Here is a 13,270-nt window from a genome sequence, read left to right as displayed (position 1 = left end):
ACGCACTCTTAATTTGCCCCGTCAACCTCCTGGGAAATATGTTGATAACGTGTAAAATGGTCTTGTCTGCCATCTGCTGACTAGTTTTATTATTGTTTGGGTGCAGTACTGGGCAGGAACTGAAAAGCGGCCCACTGCTTACTTTAAACATATCTAGGTTAACTCATAATACAATATGAATGGGAAAGCAGCAAGTCATATAATACTTAATCTAGGGACTTTATTTATCCATCTATAAATTGAGAACAAGTCAAAAAACGGTTCTAAATACTTGGATTCATGTCCCCCGGCTGTTTCGGAGCATTAGGACTTTTATATTTGTGTGTGTACGCCTGTTTGTGTGTGTGTGTGTGTGTGTGTGTGTGTGAAATATGGGAGGTTTGCCCGGTCTACTCAAACAAAGAGCCTTTAATTATTCCCAGACGCCATATTGTCATGTGCACACACCCACACACATGCACTCACACAAACATAGCCCCCCCCCCCGCCTCCCACACACACACACACACACACACACACACACACACACACACACACACACACACACACACACACACACACACACACACACACACACACACACACACACACCTCTCCAAGTGAGTTTCCTGTTTGAGAGTGGGTGTCTCGTATACAGAATTTCTGTGAAACTGTTCCACTTTATTTGATAAACATTAAATGTATTCCAAGTTTTACTATTTGTCACCTCTGCGGATCCATATGATGAAAATTGTCTATCGTATAGCTGAGAGTGCTACACTAAGAAAACAACCCTATTCTCATCCCTGATCACTTAAACAACATTCCAGTCACATTGTTGGGTATCTTTACTGCATAATAAAAATAGTACAAAGTAAAGTATTAAAAGTACAAATAACAACAATAAAAGTCCTGCCAACCAGCAGCCATCATTACGTATAATACAAAATCATATGAGAAATTGGGAAGTCTTTGGTTTCAATACAAGCACCATAGTTGAAATCAGTTACCAAACATGCATAGTCACACTCTAGCACACACACAAAGCTCCCACGTTTAGAAACAATATGCAGGTGCCAGGAAATGAAGCATGATGAATCGGGAAGGGGTAGGAAGGGGAAGTCAGACGGATTGACTTCCTGTGCTGTCTGGTGAGGCTTAAGACTTTAAGAGCTGCCATAATAACAGGCCACTGGGATTGTCTCGTAGTCTAAAGCACCGACCAAACCAAGCGCATATCACACGTGTGGTTTTATTCTGCTCATTGCCAGAATAATACCATGTCCGACGCCATGACATTGTTCTCTGTCAATCCGTGAATGTAGAATCCTGTGAAATAAAGACATGGTAAAATACCCCAGAAAGATTGGAAAACAATATGCAACATCCTACTTCCTAATGCCTTTACCACACGTCTCTCTGATCCAGTCCAGTGTTGCTCGGCCTGACTGCTGCGGAAATGTTCCCCAAGGGGGGGGGGGAGGGGTTCTAGTCAGAGAACCTCTGCATGTCGCTGTCGCGGCGGGAGATGCTGTTGTCGAGGAAGCGGTCGCAGGGGAACTCGATGAGGTCGCCCTCCTCCAGAGGCCCTAGGCGCGGCGGCCGGCTGCACTGGTAGCTGGTGAAGTCTGCCGCCGCCGCGCCCGCCGCCGCCGCCGCCGCCGCCGCCCCTCCCATCTCGTGGCGGTACGGCCGGCGGGACGTGTACATGTGCCTCACGTGCACCGCCGACCTCCTCCGCTGCTGGCGCCGCCGCAGGCTCCGCCCCATCCACACGGCGCCCAGCACCAGCAGCAGCGCCGCGTTCCCCGCCAGCGTCGCCACGGCGATCAGGTGGAGGTCAGCCCAGCCCAGCCGCCCCCAGCTGCCGCCACCGCCCGCCGACGCGCCCCCGACCCCCGCCTCCGGGGGCGGGGTGACCACGCCGACGCAGTGGTCCCGGGGGGCCACCTGGCACACCGAGCCCCCCACCACCCCTTCCACGCACGCCATGTAGGTGACGTCCGGCGAGAGTTCCCGCAGGGTGATGGAGCGGGCAGCGCCGGGGGCGTACACGTAGCGGGGGAAGCGGTCGGTGGTCCCGAAGCGGTCGTAGAGCACCCTGTAGTGGACCTCGGCCGCCTCGCTTCCTCCGCCGTACGCAGGGTAAGGCTGGTGGGCCCGGGTGGTCCAGTGGACCCGGACCGTAGACGAGGTGGTCTGCTCCAGCGACACGTTGGTGATGAAGTGGCGGTTGAACACGCAGGGGTCGCTGATGAGGGGAGGAGGCTCATCCTGATTGGCTCTCAGGAGGTCGAACCTCTCCAGCGATTGGACAGGAGCAGCAGAAGAGGGGGCAGAAGCCGGGTGCGGCGGGGTGTCCGTGCGCAGGACGAGGCGGTGGATGTCGCCGTCTCCGCTGCGGGGGGATGTGTAAGGGGTCGCGGGGGCCGCGGTCCGGGATTGGCCGTTGAACCTGTGCCTCGGCTTCTTACGTTTCCGACCTGCGTGTGACCGCGGGCCGACGGACCCTCTGTTGGGTTGCTGTCTGGGGGAGGAGGAGCTTCGGGGGGGTGTCCCCTCGGTTGCTCCTGCCGGACCCCCTCGCTCTCCTGGGATTCCCTCCCTTTTCCTCTTCTCCCCCTCTCTCCTCGGCGCTCCTGTTGGAGCGGGGCTGTGGGCCAACACAGCCGGGCTGGGGTTACCCCCCCCCGGCCCTCTGGCTCCCTGGTTCTCATGACCCCCTACGCCTCCTCGCCTCCACTCGCCCCCCTCCCCCGGCCTCACATCAACCCCCTCTCCCTCCCCCCTGTCTCCCACTTCCCTCTCCAAGACCTCCCCACCCCTGCTCTCCTCGGGCCCCGCTCGGGTCTCGCATATGTGGGTCCAGTTCCCCAGGGACAGCAGCTGGGAGCTGTTAACATAGTCTAGATATTTCCCCTTTAGAGTCGCCGGCTGGCCGCACTGAATAAACACAGTCAATAATTTGCCGCGGGAATGCGCCGATGTGATCCACCGCTTGAGCTCCTCGAGGCGACAGTCGCACGTCCAGTTGTTGCCGTGGAGATCCAGGTCGTAGAGCACGCTGTTGAGAGCAAAGCTGCCTCCCGACAGGCTGGTGAGCCGGTTGTCTTTCAGCTTCAGCACGCGTAGGTGTTTGAGTCGAGAGAAGGCCAACGCGTCCACGTTAGAAATCCTATTGCCGCTGAAGTCCAGTTCCTCAATGCGCTCCAGGGAGTCGAGGAGACCGGCGGGGATTTCCCCTAGCTCGTTGCCATCAATCAGGAACTCTCTGAGACCCGTCAATCCCCTTAAAGCCCCGCCGCCCAGACGGGATATCCGGTTGTTGCTGAGGGATAGTTTGGACAGCTTCTTCAGGTTCTGGAAGACGTGGTTCCCAACGTGCTGGATTTCGTTCTCAGAGAGCAGCAGCGTTGACAAAGCTCTCAGCTGAGAGAAAACGAACACATTGCGCAGGGACGACTGCTTGTTGTGCGCGAGGTTTAAAAAGCGCAATTTGGAGAGTTTAGAAAATGCATTTCTGTGGATGTGATGAAGCTGGTTGTATTCTAAATGCAGATAGTGCAGATTAGTCAAACTCGCAAAAACAGAGTCTTGCAGCAGTGCTAGTGAGTTGCCATCCAAGCGCAGTTTAACGAGGCTGTTTAAGTTGGCGAAGAGATCCGTGGCTATTGTTTCGATGCCATTATTATTGGTGTACAAAATGGTTAACTTCTTCAGGGGCCTCAACGTCTCAGGGGCTATTGTTGACAGGGAATTATGTCCCAAGTATAGCTCCTCTAGTTTAGAAAAGGAATCAAACGCACTGGGGTGAACGGCTTGTATCTGATTGAACTGCATGTTTAATCGCACGAGGTTACTGTACCCTTTGAAGTCTATCGCGGAGATGTTAGTGATGAAGTTTCCCCCGAGGCTGATGACCAGCACCTCCTCGGGAACTCCCGGGGTGACTCGGGGAACAGCGCGCAGTCCCCGGTTGGTGCACAAAAGGTGTTGGGCATGTTGACAGTCGCAGCGGTGCGGGCACGCGCTGCGGTCCCCCTCTTCGCCGACCAGTGAGGACGATATCAGACCCCCGAAAGACAACAGCAGAACGCATGCTGTTACCCCCACAAGAGTACAGCGGGTATCCATTCCCACGGCGTGTCCCCAGTCTCCTGTGACATGAGCTTGGTTTTCCTGGTTGCTCAGGTGCAATCACTGATCCTCTTTTCAGTGCCACTAGAGGATATGAGGCGCGCGTCCATTATAGCGTCGCGGTTTAATGTATCGATGTTATACAAGCGTCGGATTCCTGTGTGGAGTTGTTGCGTTAATTTATGCTGTGAACTCCTTCGAAGCCGTTTTAAAGAAATGCTCACCTCCCCGACGAACCGCCATCCCCCAAGTGGTCATCTGCTGCAAATTACATATCCGTTTCACACACACACACACGCGCGCGCGCACACACATACACACACAAAGTTAAGGCATTTTGCAAACTCGCAATAGCAACAGAGAGAGAGAGAGAGAGAGAGAGAGAGAGAGAGAGAGAGAGAGAGAGAGAGAGAGAGAGAGAGACCCTCCCTTGCAATTCCAGGTTGTTGCCAAAACCAGATGTGGCCCACTTTTTTACGCAGCCTTTACGAAATCCAACTTTTAAAAGCAACTCAGTTCCGATTAAGAAATAAAAAAACACAGTAGGCCTATAGTATGGGGTCGGGCCAGCATTAATAGATTTACTAATACGAGTTTTCTTTTTTTTACGCGCCTCACAGTCGCCGGGTGTCTATCTGAATGCGATCTTGGATATGGACAAAACAGACGGCATTATTTCCTTCCCACGCGGGTCCCTGGGGAACCCCAAACTTCACGTGTTCTCTCCTGCAGATGCGCGCCTGCAGCATTACGACGTTGAGGGTTGGCAAATGGCTTTTCCATGTTTCCCTGTTTGAATATTCACTTTCAGCTCCAACCCTTCCACAAATATGTCTGCGCTCTGTGAAGATACGAGTAGCCCATTCACTTTCTCACACACACACGGCCCCCAATCGTATTATTTAGACCCACAATGGCAACATAATGATCAACACTGAACTCTAACCGTCTTTCATTAGCACCGGTCGTTTCTTGGAGACGCTAGTCGATGACAATGAACAAAGCGCACATGGTTCCCATTTCGACAAGAGGAATTCCGATCGTGATGAGTGCGCGCGCGTGTGTGTATGTGTGTGTGTGTGTGTGTGTGTTTGTGTGTGTGTGTGTGTGTGTGTGTGTGTGTGTGTGTGTGTGTGATAAGACTACTGAAGCAAAGTGCCAGATGAAAATCTCCTCCTGAACGTGGGAGGAATAAATGCATCTTATGTACTGTATATTCAGCACAAAAGATAGCAGGTTTCATGGGCGCGGTGCGTTTCATGTGCAAAAGGCATGAAATGTGCATTCCAGGAAAACTGGATTTTTATCCGACTTGACACAGTCCTTACAACTCACATGTATGCATGCGCACACAGACGCATCCTGGCAGAGACGAGTGATGCGGTGTGTTCCACCGCTGTGCATGAGGAACTCTGTCCAGACAGGGCTGTCGAAGGGGACAACCTCACAGACCGCTGTGATGGTGATGCTTCTCTATAGTCCTAGCATTAACCTCGCCATAATCACTTCATCGTCTGGCTTAGAGGGACGTATGGCATTCTGTGGGGGTGCCGATGTGATAGTATGTGATATGCAGCTCCCTAGGGACATCCCCCCGTCTCCCTCTCTCTCTCTCAGGTCACTTCCTGCCTCCACTCAGATCCCCCTCGCAACTTTCTTGACTTTCGGCTCTCATCCTCTATCCATCTCTCCTTTTTGTTGTCTCAGTCCACTGTCATGTCCCACACACACAAACACACATGCACACACACACACACACACACACACACACACACACACACACACACACACACACACACACACTAGGGCACACACACAAACACACACACACACACACACACACACACACACACACACACAGCGAGGAGGTGAGTCACCAAGCTCAGGCAGATTTTAGGTCTAAAGACATTCTGGGCCTTCTTTTCTTCATAAAATGTTAGTTTTTGCCTCTCTGGGTGATGGGAGGAGTCTGGTGAGCATTTCTGTTAAAGAGAGAAAAGAGAAGTAAGATACTTCAGCAAAGCAAAGCAAAGGTGGGTGTCAGTTTTTCAGGCTAAGTTTCGGACGTCATCCATGCTGAATCCGACACGACACACACAGGATAGCCCTGAGAAAGGGGATACAGACAAAGAGACAGATTGTGATGATCAGAGGCGGTTCCCTAGACTGCCTTGTCCTGTGGAAATCTGTTTGAGGAATCAATGAGGATACATGAGTTTGTCAAACTGTATCGATTTTGCTCCCACCCCACTGACTACATTTACATTAAGGGCATTTAGCAGACGCTTTTATCCAAAGCGACTTACAATAAGTACATCTGTCATAAGAAGTGAAACCATATATCGCTGTCAGTACAGTAAAGATGTTCATAGAGCCAAGTGCAAGTACTAACAATCGCTAGGCTAACCCATTCCCTGTGTACATCAATGCTAGCAGCTACTGCAGATGTTTCACAATTAAGTACTATGAATAAGTGCAATGTAGATTAAGTGCGTACAATAAGTGCGTACATTAAGTGCCAGGACGTACAACATACAATGGTGGCCGGAAGGGGCTGGGTAGCTATGCAGAGTCGAGGTGAACTCTGAACAGGTGAGTTTTGAGTCTTTTGCGGAAGCTGGTTTGCGACTCTGCGATCCTGACATCGGCAGGGAGCTCGTTCCACCACTGAGGTCCCAAAACAGAGAAAAGTTGTGACTTTGTTGATCGACCTTTGCTTGCTCTTAGTGATGGCGGTACCAGACGTCCAGCTAAGGTAGTTGAGCGGAGGGATCGAGCTGGGGTGTGTGACTTTACCAATGCTTGGAGGTAGGCAGGGGCAGTTCCATCGACTGCCTTGTATGCCAGTACCATCATCTTGAATCTGATGCGAGCTACTACAGGGAGCCAGTGGAGGTCCCGGAAGAGGGGGGTCACATGGGAGAACATTTGCTTGACTATTGCTTCTGTTCACCTGTGTTCAGGCTCCTAGTTTTAGCCCCGGTTCTTTGGTTCGGTGTATGGTTGTTTCTGTCTGCCTGTTGTCCCAACGTAAAGCTTCCGTTCGCACCTACCCTTATTCTGACCTCTGAATTTGGGTTCACCTCCCTGCGCAAGCCTTGCCAGAAGGAACCAGTTAAAAAATTAACCCAGCTTAGATGTCCTCATTATCCACGTTCCTAGCAGCAACCTCATTCGCTGTATCCTGGAGAGGATTGTGGCTCCCCAGCCACCAGGCCGCGCTCCCCATAACTACCCAGCCGCGCGCCCCGGCTAAAGAGCCTCATTCCCCAGCTACCAAGGCTTGCTAACTGACTAACTAGCTACCCAACGGCGCACCCCGGCTAATGGCTACCTAGTCCTTCTCCACTGCAACGGAGCCCAACACCCAAGCTACCAAGCCCTGCTCCCTGGTGGCCCAGCCTTGCTCCCCAGCTACCAAGCCTTACTCTCCACTCCCCTGCTACCCAGCCTGCTCCCCCCAGCCTCGCTCCCAAGCTACCCAGCCTAACTCCCAGACTAACCGGCCTTGCTCCCAAGCTACCTGGCGGTGCAATGGAGGCTCCATGGCTGCCTGGAGGAACACCTCCTTGTGTTGGGGTTAATGAAACAATCCTGCCCAAACCCCTCATTACAGGTTTTGGCTTGGTATCGTTAGTGGGATGTGTTGCTGTGTTAATTAGTTAATTTGTTTACCTGTGTTCTATGCATTTAAGTCCCCTAGTTTCCGTCACAGTTTGTCAGTTCATTGTAGCCATCATGGCCTTTTTTTGCGCAAAGTAAAGCTTAGTTGGCACCTCTAAACTCTGCATTTTGGTTCACCTCCCTGCGCAAGCCGTGACACTAACTAATTCTGGCAATCAAATAAGCTTGCATGTGTGTGATTCTGACTAAAGTTTGGACGCTGTAACCACAGCCTGCATTTTCAAGAAGATTTGTCTCGCAGCTGAACAGTTTGCGCAACCTCTCGAGATACATCAACAGTAACAACATATCATTGTAATTTTAGCAAGCAAAAACAAACCCTTAACGACCAAGACTGAATAACAAGGTCAGGGGTATTCATACAGAGGCTTTTCATGGGTGGCAAGGAGAAGGGGCTTCCCACTGATGGCCTGTTTGTAGATATTGGTCATGGATGCACAGCCAGGGGGTTAAGATATATATAAAGCCACAGTGAGATCTCTGATCCCGGTCATGTGGTACTGGTGTCTGGGCCATAAGGGCTGACTTCAAGGGGTTTGGGAAAAGAGTTAGAGATAGGATGGATGGAAGATATTCTTGGTAGAGCATGATGGATGGATGCAGCCAAACAGGGAGAGAGACAGTAAAGCTTTGGTTAACCAGACATAATTAAAGAGGTCCTGGGGATTCAGACTGTGTGTGCTTGTCTGTGTGTCAGCCTGTGTGCATATGTGTGTGATGAGACTATCAGTGTGTGTGTGTGTGTGTGTGTGTGTGTGTGTGTGTGTGTGTGTGTGTGTGCGCGCATCTGTGTGTGTGATCAGACTGTACGTGTTTTTGTGTGTGTGTGTATTTGTGTGAGAGTGTAATCCGGCGTCTGGGGCTGGAGGGAGGGGGGCTATTGGATGACGGGGGCCGTGAAGGTAAGATAAGGTAAAGATAAATATAGAGAAAGAATCCACACACAGATAAGGCACTTTAAGTGAGCTGAGAGGTTTGTTTGTGTGTGTGTGTGTGTGTGTGTGTGTGTGTGTGTGTGTGTGTGTTTGTGTGCTTAACTGCTTCCTTGAAGCTGGCCCAGAGTCATCACCATGTCTCCTCCTTCAATGAGACACATTGAAGGAGGTCACAAACAGGTCTGTCTATGACCACTGGCTTTACACAAAACATCAATCCAGTTTCAGCCTCCCTCCCTGTGAGTCCCACAGAAGCCCATCTGCGGGTCCGCTGACATTTCAGACAACAAGAGAGGGATAGTTTGTTTGTATGTGTGAGTTTAAGGAAGAGAGACACTGAGACAGAGAGAGAGAGAGAGAGAGAGAGAGAGAGAGAGAGAGAGAGAGAGAGAGAGAGAGAGAGAGAGAGAGAGACCCAGTTCTGTCAGCAGATTTGAAGAGAATGTCTTGTACAACATGTCTGCACATGGGTTTGCGGGCGCATCAAAGAGCCAATCGAGGGATTCCCATGCAAACATACCCGTGCAATGTGTGCATGCGTTTCCTGCTGGTGCATGTGTACTGTTCCAGTGTAAATGACATGATGCTGAAGCATATGTAGGTCACCTTGAAGTGTTATGTTTCTCTGGCACTGGCTTCAGGTGTTGAAATAATTTAGTGTTTGTTTGCGTGTGTGTATTTGCTATAACGTCATTTGTAGTTTTTAAGCCAATGGGACTAACAGAATCAAAACTTTACTATCAGAAACCTGCTTATGAATAAATTGTTAGAGCTTGTGTTTAGAAATGAGCTGCCCCACATTTGTTCATTCAAAACGACAAATTATACGTTAGGGCTATATTAATCAATATCAACGTAGATAGTCTAAGTACATAGATAGTCCACACCTATAGGAGGGTAGACATTCTGTATAGCACACAAATAGTTAAGTCAGAACTTTGCCACAGAATATTTAAAGAAACACACACACAAAGACAGTGAGGTCGGCAGTGCTGAGGGACTAATGAGCTGCCTAACAGGAAGTCCCTCTCTAGCAGGAAGCATGCTTATTGGAAACATAAGGGGGTCTCGGAACGATCCCTTGGGGGGGGGGGCTCCAAGCGATGATGGTCATGTGAAAGTGCTGCGCTAATGCTACGCTACACAGCCGCTGCAGCATGTGACAATAACACAGTGTCAAAGGATGAGAGTAAGCCGGGGTGAGTATAAATGGCGGCCTTGTGTGCACAATTAGACCCTCAACTGGTGGACTTAATAAATTGAGAGCTAACTGCTAACTCACACCACAGATTGGTCCTGTCCATTGGTGTGTGTGTGTGTGTGTGTGTGTGTGTGTGTGTGTGTGTGTGTGTGTGTGTGTGTGTGTGTGTACAACGTACATTTCTGAAAGAGTGTGTGTCTGAAAATGACATGAATGTGTGCATTTTCTCATAGAAAATAGGAAAAGAAAATGAATCATAGTGGATTGGTGAGGAAGCAAAAAAGACAACCCTGCATGCCAGATGAAGTGCCAGTGGAGGTCGGGGGAAAGAGAGAGAGAGTGAGTCAGAAAGAGAAAGAGAGAGAGAGAGAGAGAGAACGAGAGAGAGAGAGAGAGAGAGAGAGAGAGAGAGAGAGAGAGAGAGAGAGAGAGAGAGAGAGAGAGAAAGAGAGCGAGAGAGAGAGACAGAGAGAGAGAGAGATAGTCAGAGAGCAAGGGAGAGAGCGGGATAGAGACGTTTACATGCAACAGCTGCTTGGGGTCATTAAGTGCTTTAGCTAAAGCTGGCGATCATAAACGTACCCACAAACATTAGCCAAGTGTGACCGCATGTGTGAGTGTGTGTAATAGATTAATAGTTAGAGCTTGTGTTCAGAAAACGAGTGGTTTAATGTACGAATATATCCATAGATATCTATGTAGGGAGTGCACTTACATATATAGTTCTCCGTAAAGATAAATGTATACGGAAGATGAGGTCAGAGAGAGAGAGAGAGTAGGAGAGACAGTGTCTGGCCTGTACGTTGGTTTGTTGCAGTGTGTGGCGGCATTGTAGGGTTTGCTTGCCCTGTACACATCTATGTGTTTATCATCGCCACACTACAGCAGTTGAACTGGGTGCATACATACTGACACATACACAGACACACACAGACACAAAGACATCTCAGTGCAGAGTCTTTGTCCCAACTCTGATATGCGTCTCCTGATATAGAAGGCCCTCCTGTATCGCTCTCTCTCTCTCTCTCTCTCTCTCTCTCTCTCTCTCTCTCTCTCTCTCACCCTCTCTCCCCTCCAGCTGGATCCCATCGTGAGAGAGAGAGGAGGGGGGGCGGGTAAGCGTGACGCATACATGATCCCATAGACCCGACTACCACACACACTCTAGTCGCTCCCTCCCTTCCTACCCACACACACACACACACACACACACACACACACACACACACACACACACACACACACACACACACACACACACACACACACACACAAGCATACACTGACAGAAACACACACACACACACACACAAGCATACACTTACAGACACACACACAAACACACACAGTAAACTTCCCCTCTCTTTCCCTTTATCTATGTCTCTCTCCTACTATAAATAAGTCTAATAGTATAAATAATAAAAAAAACTAATCCTCCCCCCCTCCACCTCTCCTTGTCTCCCAACACATGAGGCCCATCCCTCGACTAGCGTAAACACAAGCCAGGATTTATTATCTGCTCAAACCATCCACTGTCAGGATGGAGGAACACAACCTAAACATCCACAGCAAATGTCCTCTGTATTGAGGTTGAGTATGCAGCAGCCTATCATCACCATCATTGATTGCAGGTCCGTCCTCTCCGCTGTTAGTGGTCGGGCAAAGCTGACCTCACATAGGTCACATTTGGTTGAGAGACAAAGGGAGCGAGATGGAGAGTGGGAAAGACAGAGGGAGAAAAAGAAGGGGAGCGAGAGAGAAAGCAGGAGAGATGGAGAGAGAGAAAGAAGGGGAGAGAGAGAGAAAGAAAGAAAGGGAGAGAGAGAGAGGGGGTACGAAGAAGGTCCTGCATATCGGGCTTTGTGTGTGTGTGTGTGTGTGTGTGTGTGTGTGTGTGTGTGTGTGTGTGTGTGTGTGTGTGTGTGTGCGTGTGTGTACTTGTGTGTACGTGTGTGTGCGTGGGGTGGGGGCGCAAAGCTTTCAGTATTCCTGCAGCCCCTCAGAGTCAAGAATGGAGGGAATGGAAAGGAGGAAGAGGAGTGGGGGAGGAGGAGGAGGTAGAGGGAGAGGAGGGGTGGCTGGGAGGCAGTGAGCATGTCCAGCAAAGGCACCGGACATCTGGAAAAAATTACCCCTTTAGTTCTCTGTTGCTAAAGGGGAAACAAGAGAGAGAAGGGGGAAGATAGAGATGCAGCGAAAGAAAGCGGGGTACATGAAGGAAAAACGATTGTCTGTAGAGGTAAAGAGAAGGAAGATGAAGAGAAAGAGAAGGAGGATAACGTCTGTGGGGAGGGGAAAAGGGGGGGGGGGGTACTTTGATGTTGTTAGTCTGATAGAAATTGTCTGCACATGGAATCAGCCTGGATCGGATAATGACACCGAAAGAGCATGTAGTGCTAGCGTTGAGACCAGAGCGCACTGGCTCTCATTGAAGATAGCACAACTCTTTCCCTCACACACACACACACACACACACGCACACACACACGCACACACACACACACACACACACACACACACACACACACACACACACCTTTTTGCGTTTTGATTCAACTGAAAGATAAGCAGAGGGAGCGCTTTGTGTGTGGTTAAACAAAGTTGCTGTCAACAGTGAGAAACCAGACCAGCAAACCCCTCACCGATTGGCTGAAGCCTGAACAGACACTGTACAATGTCGTCCTCTGCTGGCTAAGATAATTACTTTACTTGGGAGCTTTTTTTATATTGCCTTTCTACTTGTGTCTATAATTAAATTCACGCTGTGGGAAAAATTCAAAGAAACTTTCAGATAAATATATGTGTTTAATAAGCATATGAGATAGCCTGTGTCTCTGTGCTTTTGGCAGCCACCGTGGAATTTAAAAACTCAAAGCTCAAATATTCCCTCAACTTTCACCTGGTGTAGACATGACGCGTCTTGACGTGCGCTTGCAAGGGAAATATATATATATATATATATATATATATGAGGGGAAACGAATGGCATGAAGACGGGAATTCTCCACAGAGGAAATGTCCCGGTAATTATGTGGCTATTGCAAGATCAAGATCTTTCCCACAAAATTGACTTGAAACAGATAGGTCTTCAGCTAGGAGTACACTGTAGCACTGGCAATTTATCTTCATCCCCTAAGAAGGATTTATTCAACAGAACAAATGTGATCGACCATAGCTCACATTATAAATCACACATTCACAGTTTACTTCTATATATTCCTGTTACCATCGCCGAGTTGTGTTATTTAGGTAACTGGAGCTTCCAATTCATGCCACTCCTAGATGATATAATCGCACAATATCTGAGGTATTTACCTGCCTAGTCTACCCTCTC

The 13,270-nt window shown here is 49.6% G+C and overlaps 1 protein-coding gene across 1 annotated transcript; it reads right to left on the bottom strand.

Annotated features, from left to right (window-relative positions):
* Window positions 1-716: 716 nt before the first annotated feature.
* Window positions 717-4,340, bottom strand: tril (TLR4 interactor with leucine-rich repeats). Its single transcript, XM_079748837.1, has one exon. It carries the CDS (start codon window positions 4,111-4,113, stop codon window positions 1,468-1,470), a length of 2,646 nt encoding a protein of 881 aa, XP_079604963.1. The 5' UTR covers window positions 4,114-4,340; the 3' UTR covers window positions 717-1,467.
* Between the last annotated feature and the right edge of the window lie 8,930 nt (window positions 4,341-13,270).

The sequence above is a fragment of the Pollachius pollachius genome, assembly GCF_949987615.1.
Source record: "Pollachius pollachius genome assembly, chromosome: 13".
Taxonomy (NCBI): domain Eukaryota; kingdom Metazoa; phylum Chordata; class Actinopteri; order Gadiformes; family Gadidae; genus Pollachius; species Pollachius pollachius.
The sequence above is the reverse complement of the archived record's forward strand: the minus strand, read 5'-3'. Positions and strand labels throughout refer to the sequence as shown.

Coding starts and splice junctions, on each gene's coding strand:
- tril (XM_079748837.1), bottom strand. CDS start 4,113: ATGGATACCCGCTGTACTCTTGTGGGGGTAACAGCATGCGTTCTGCTG.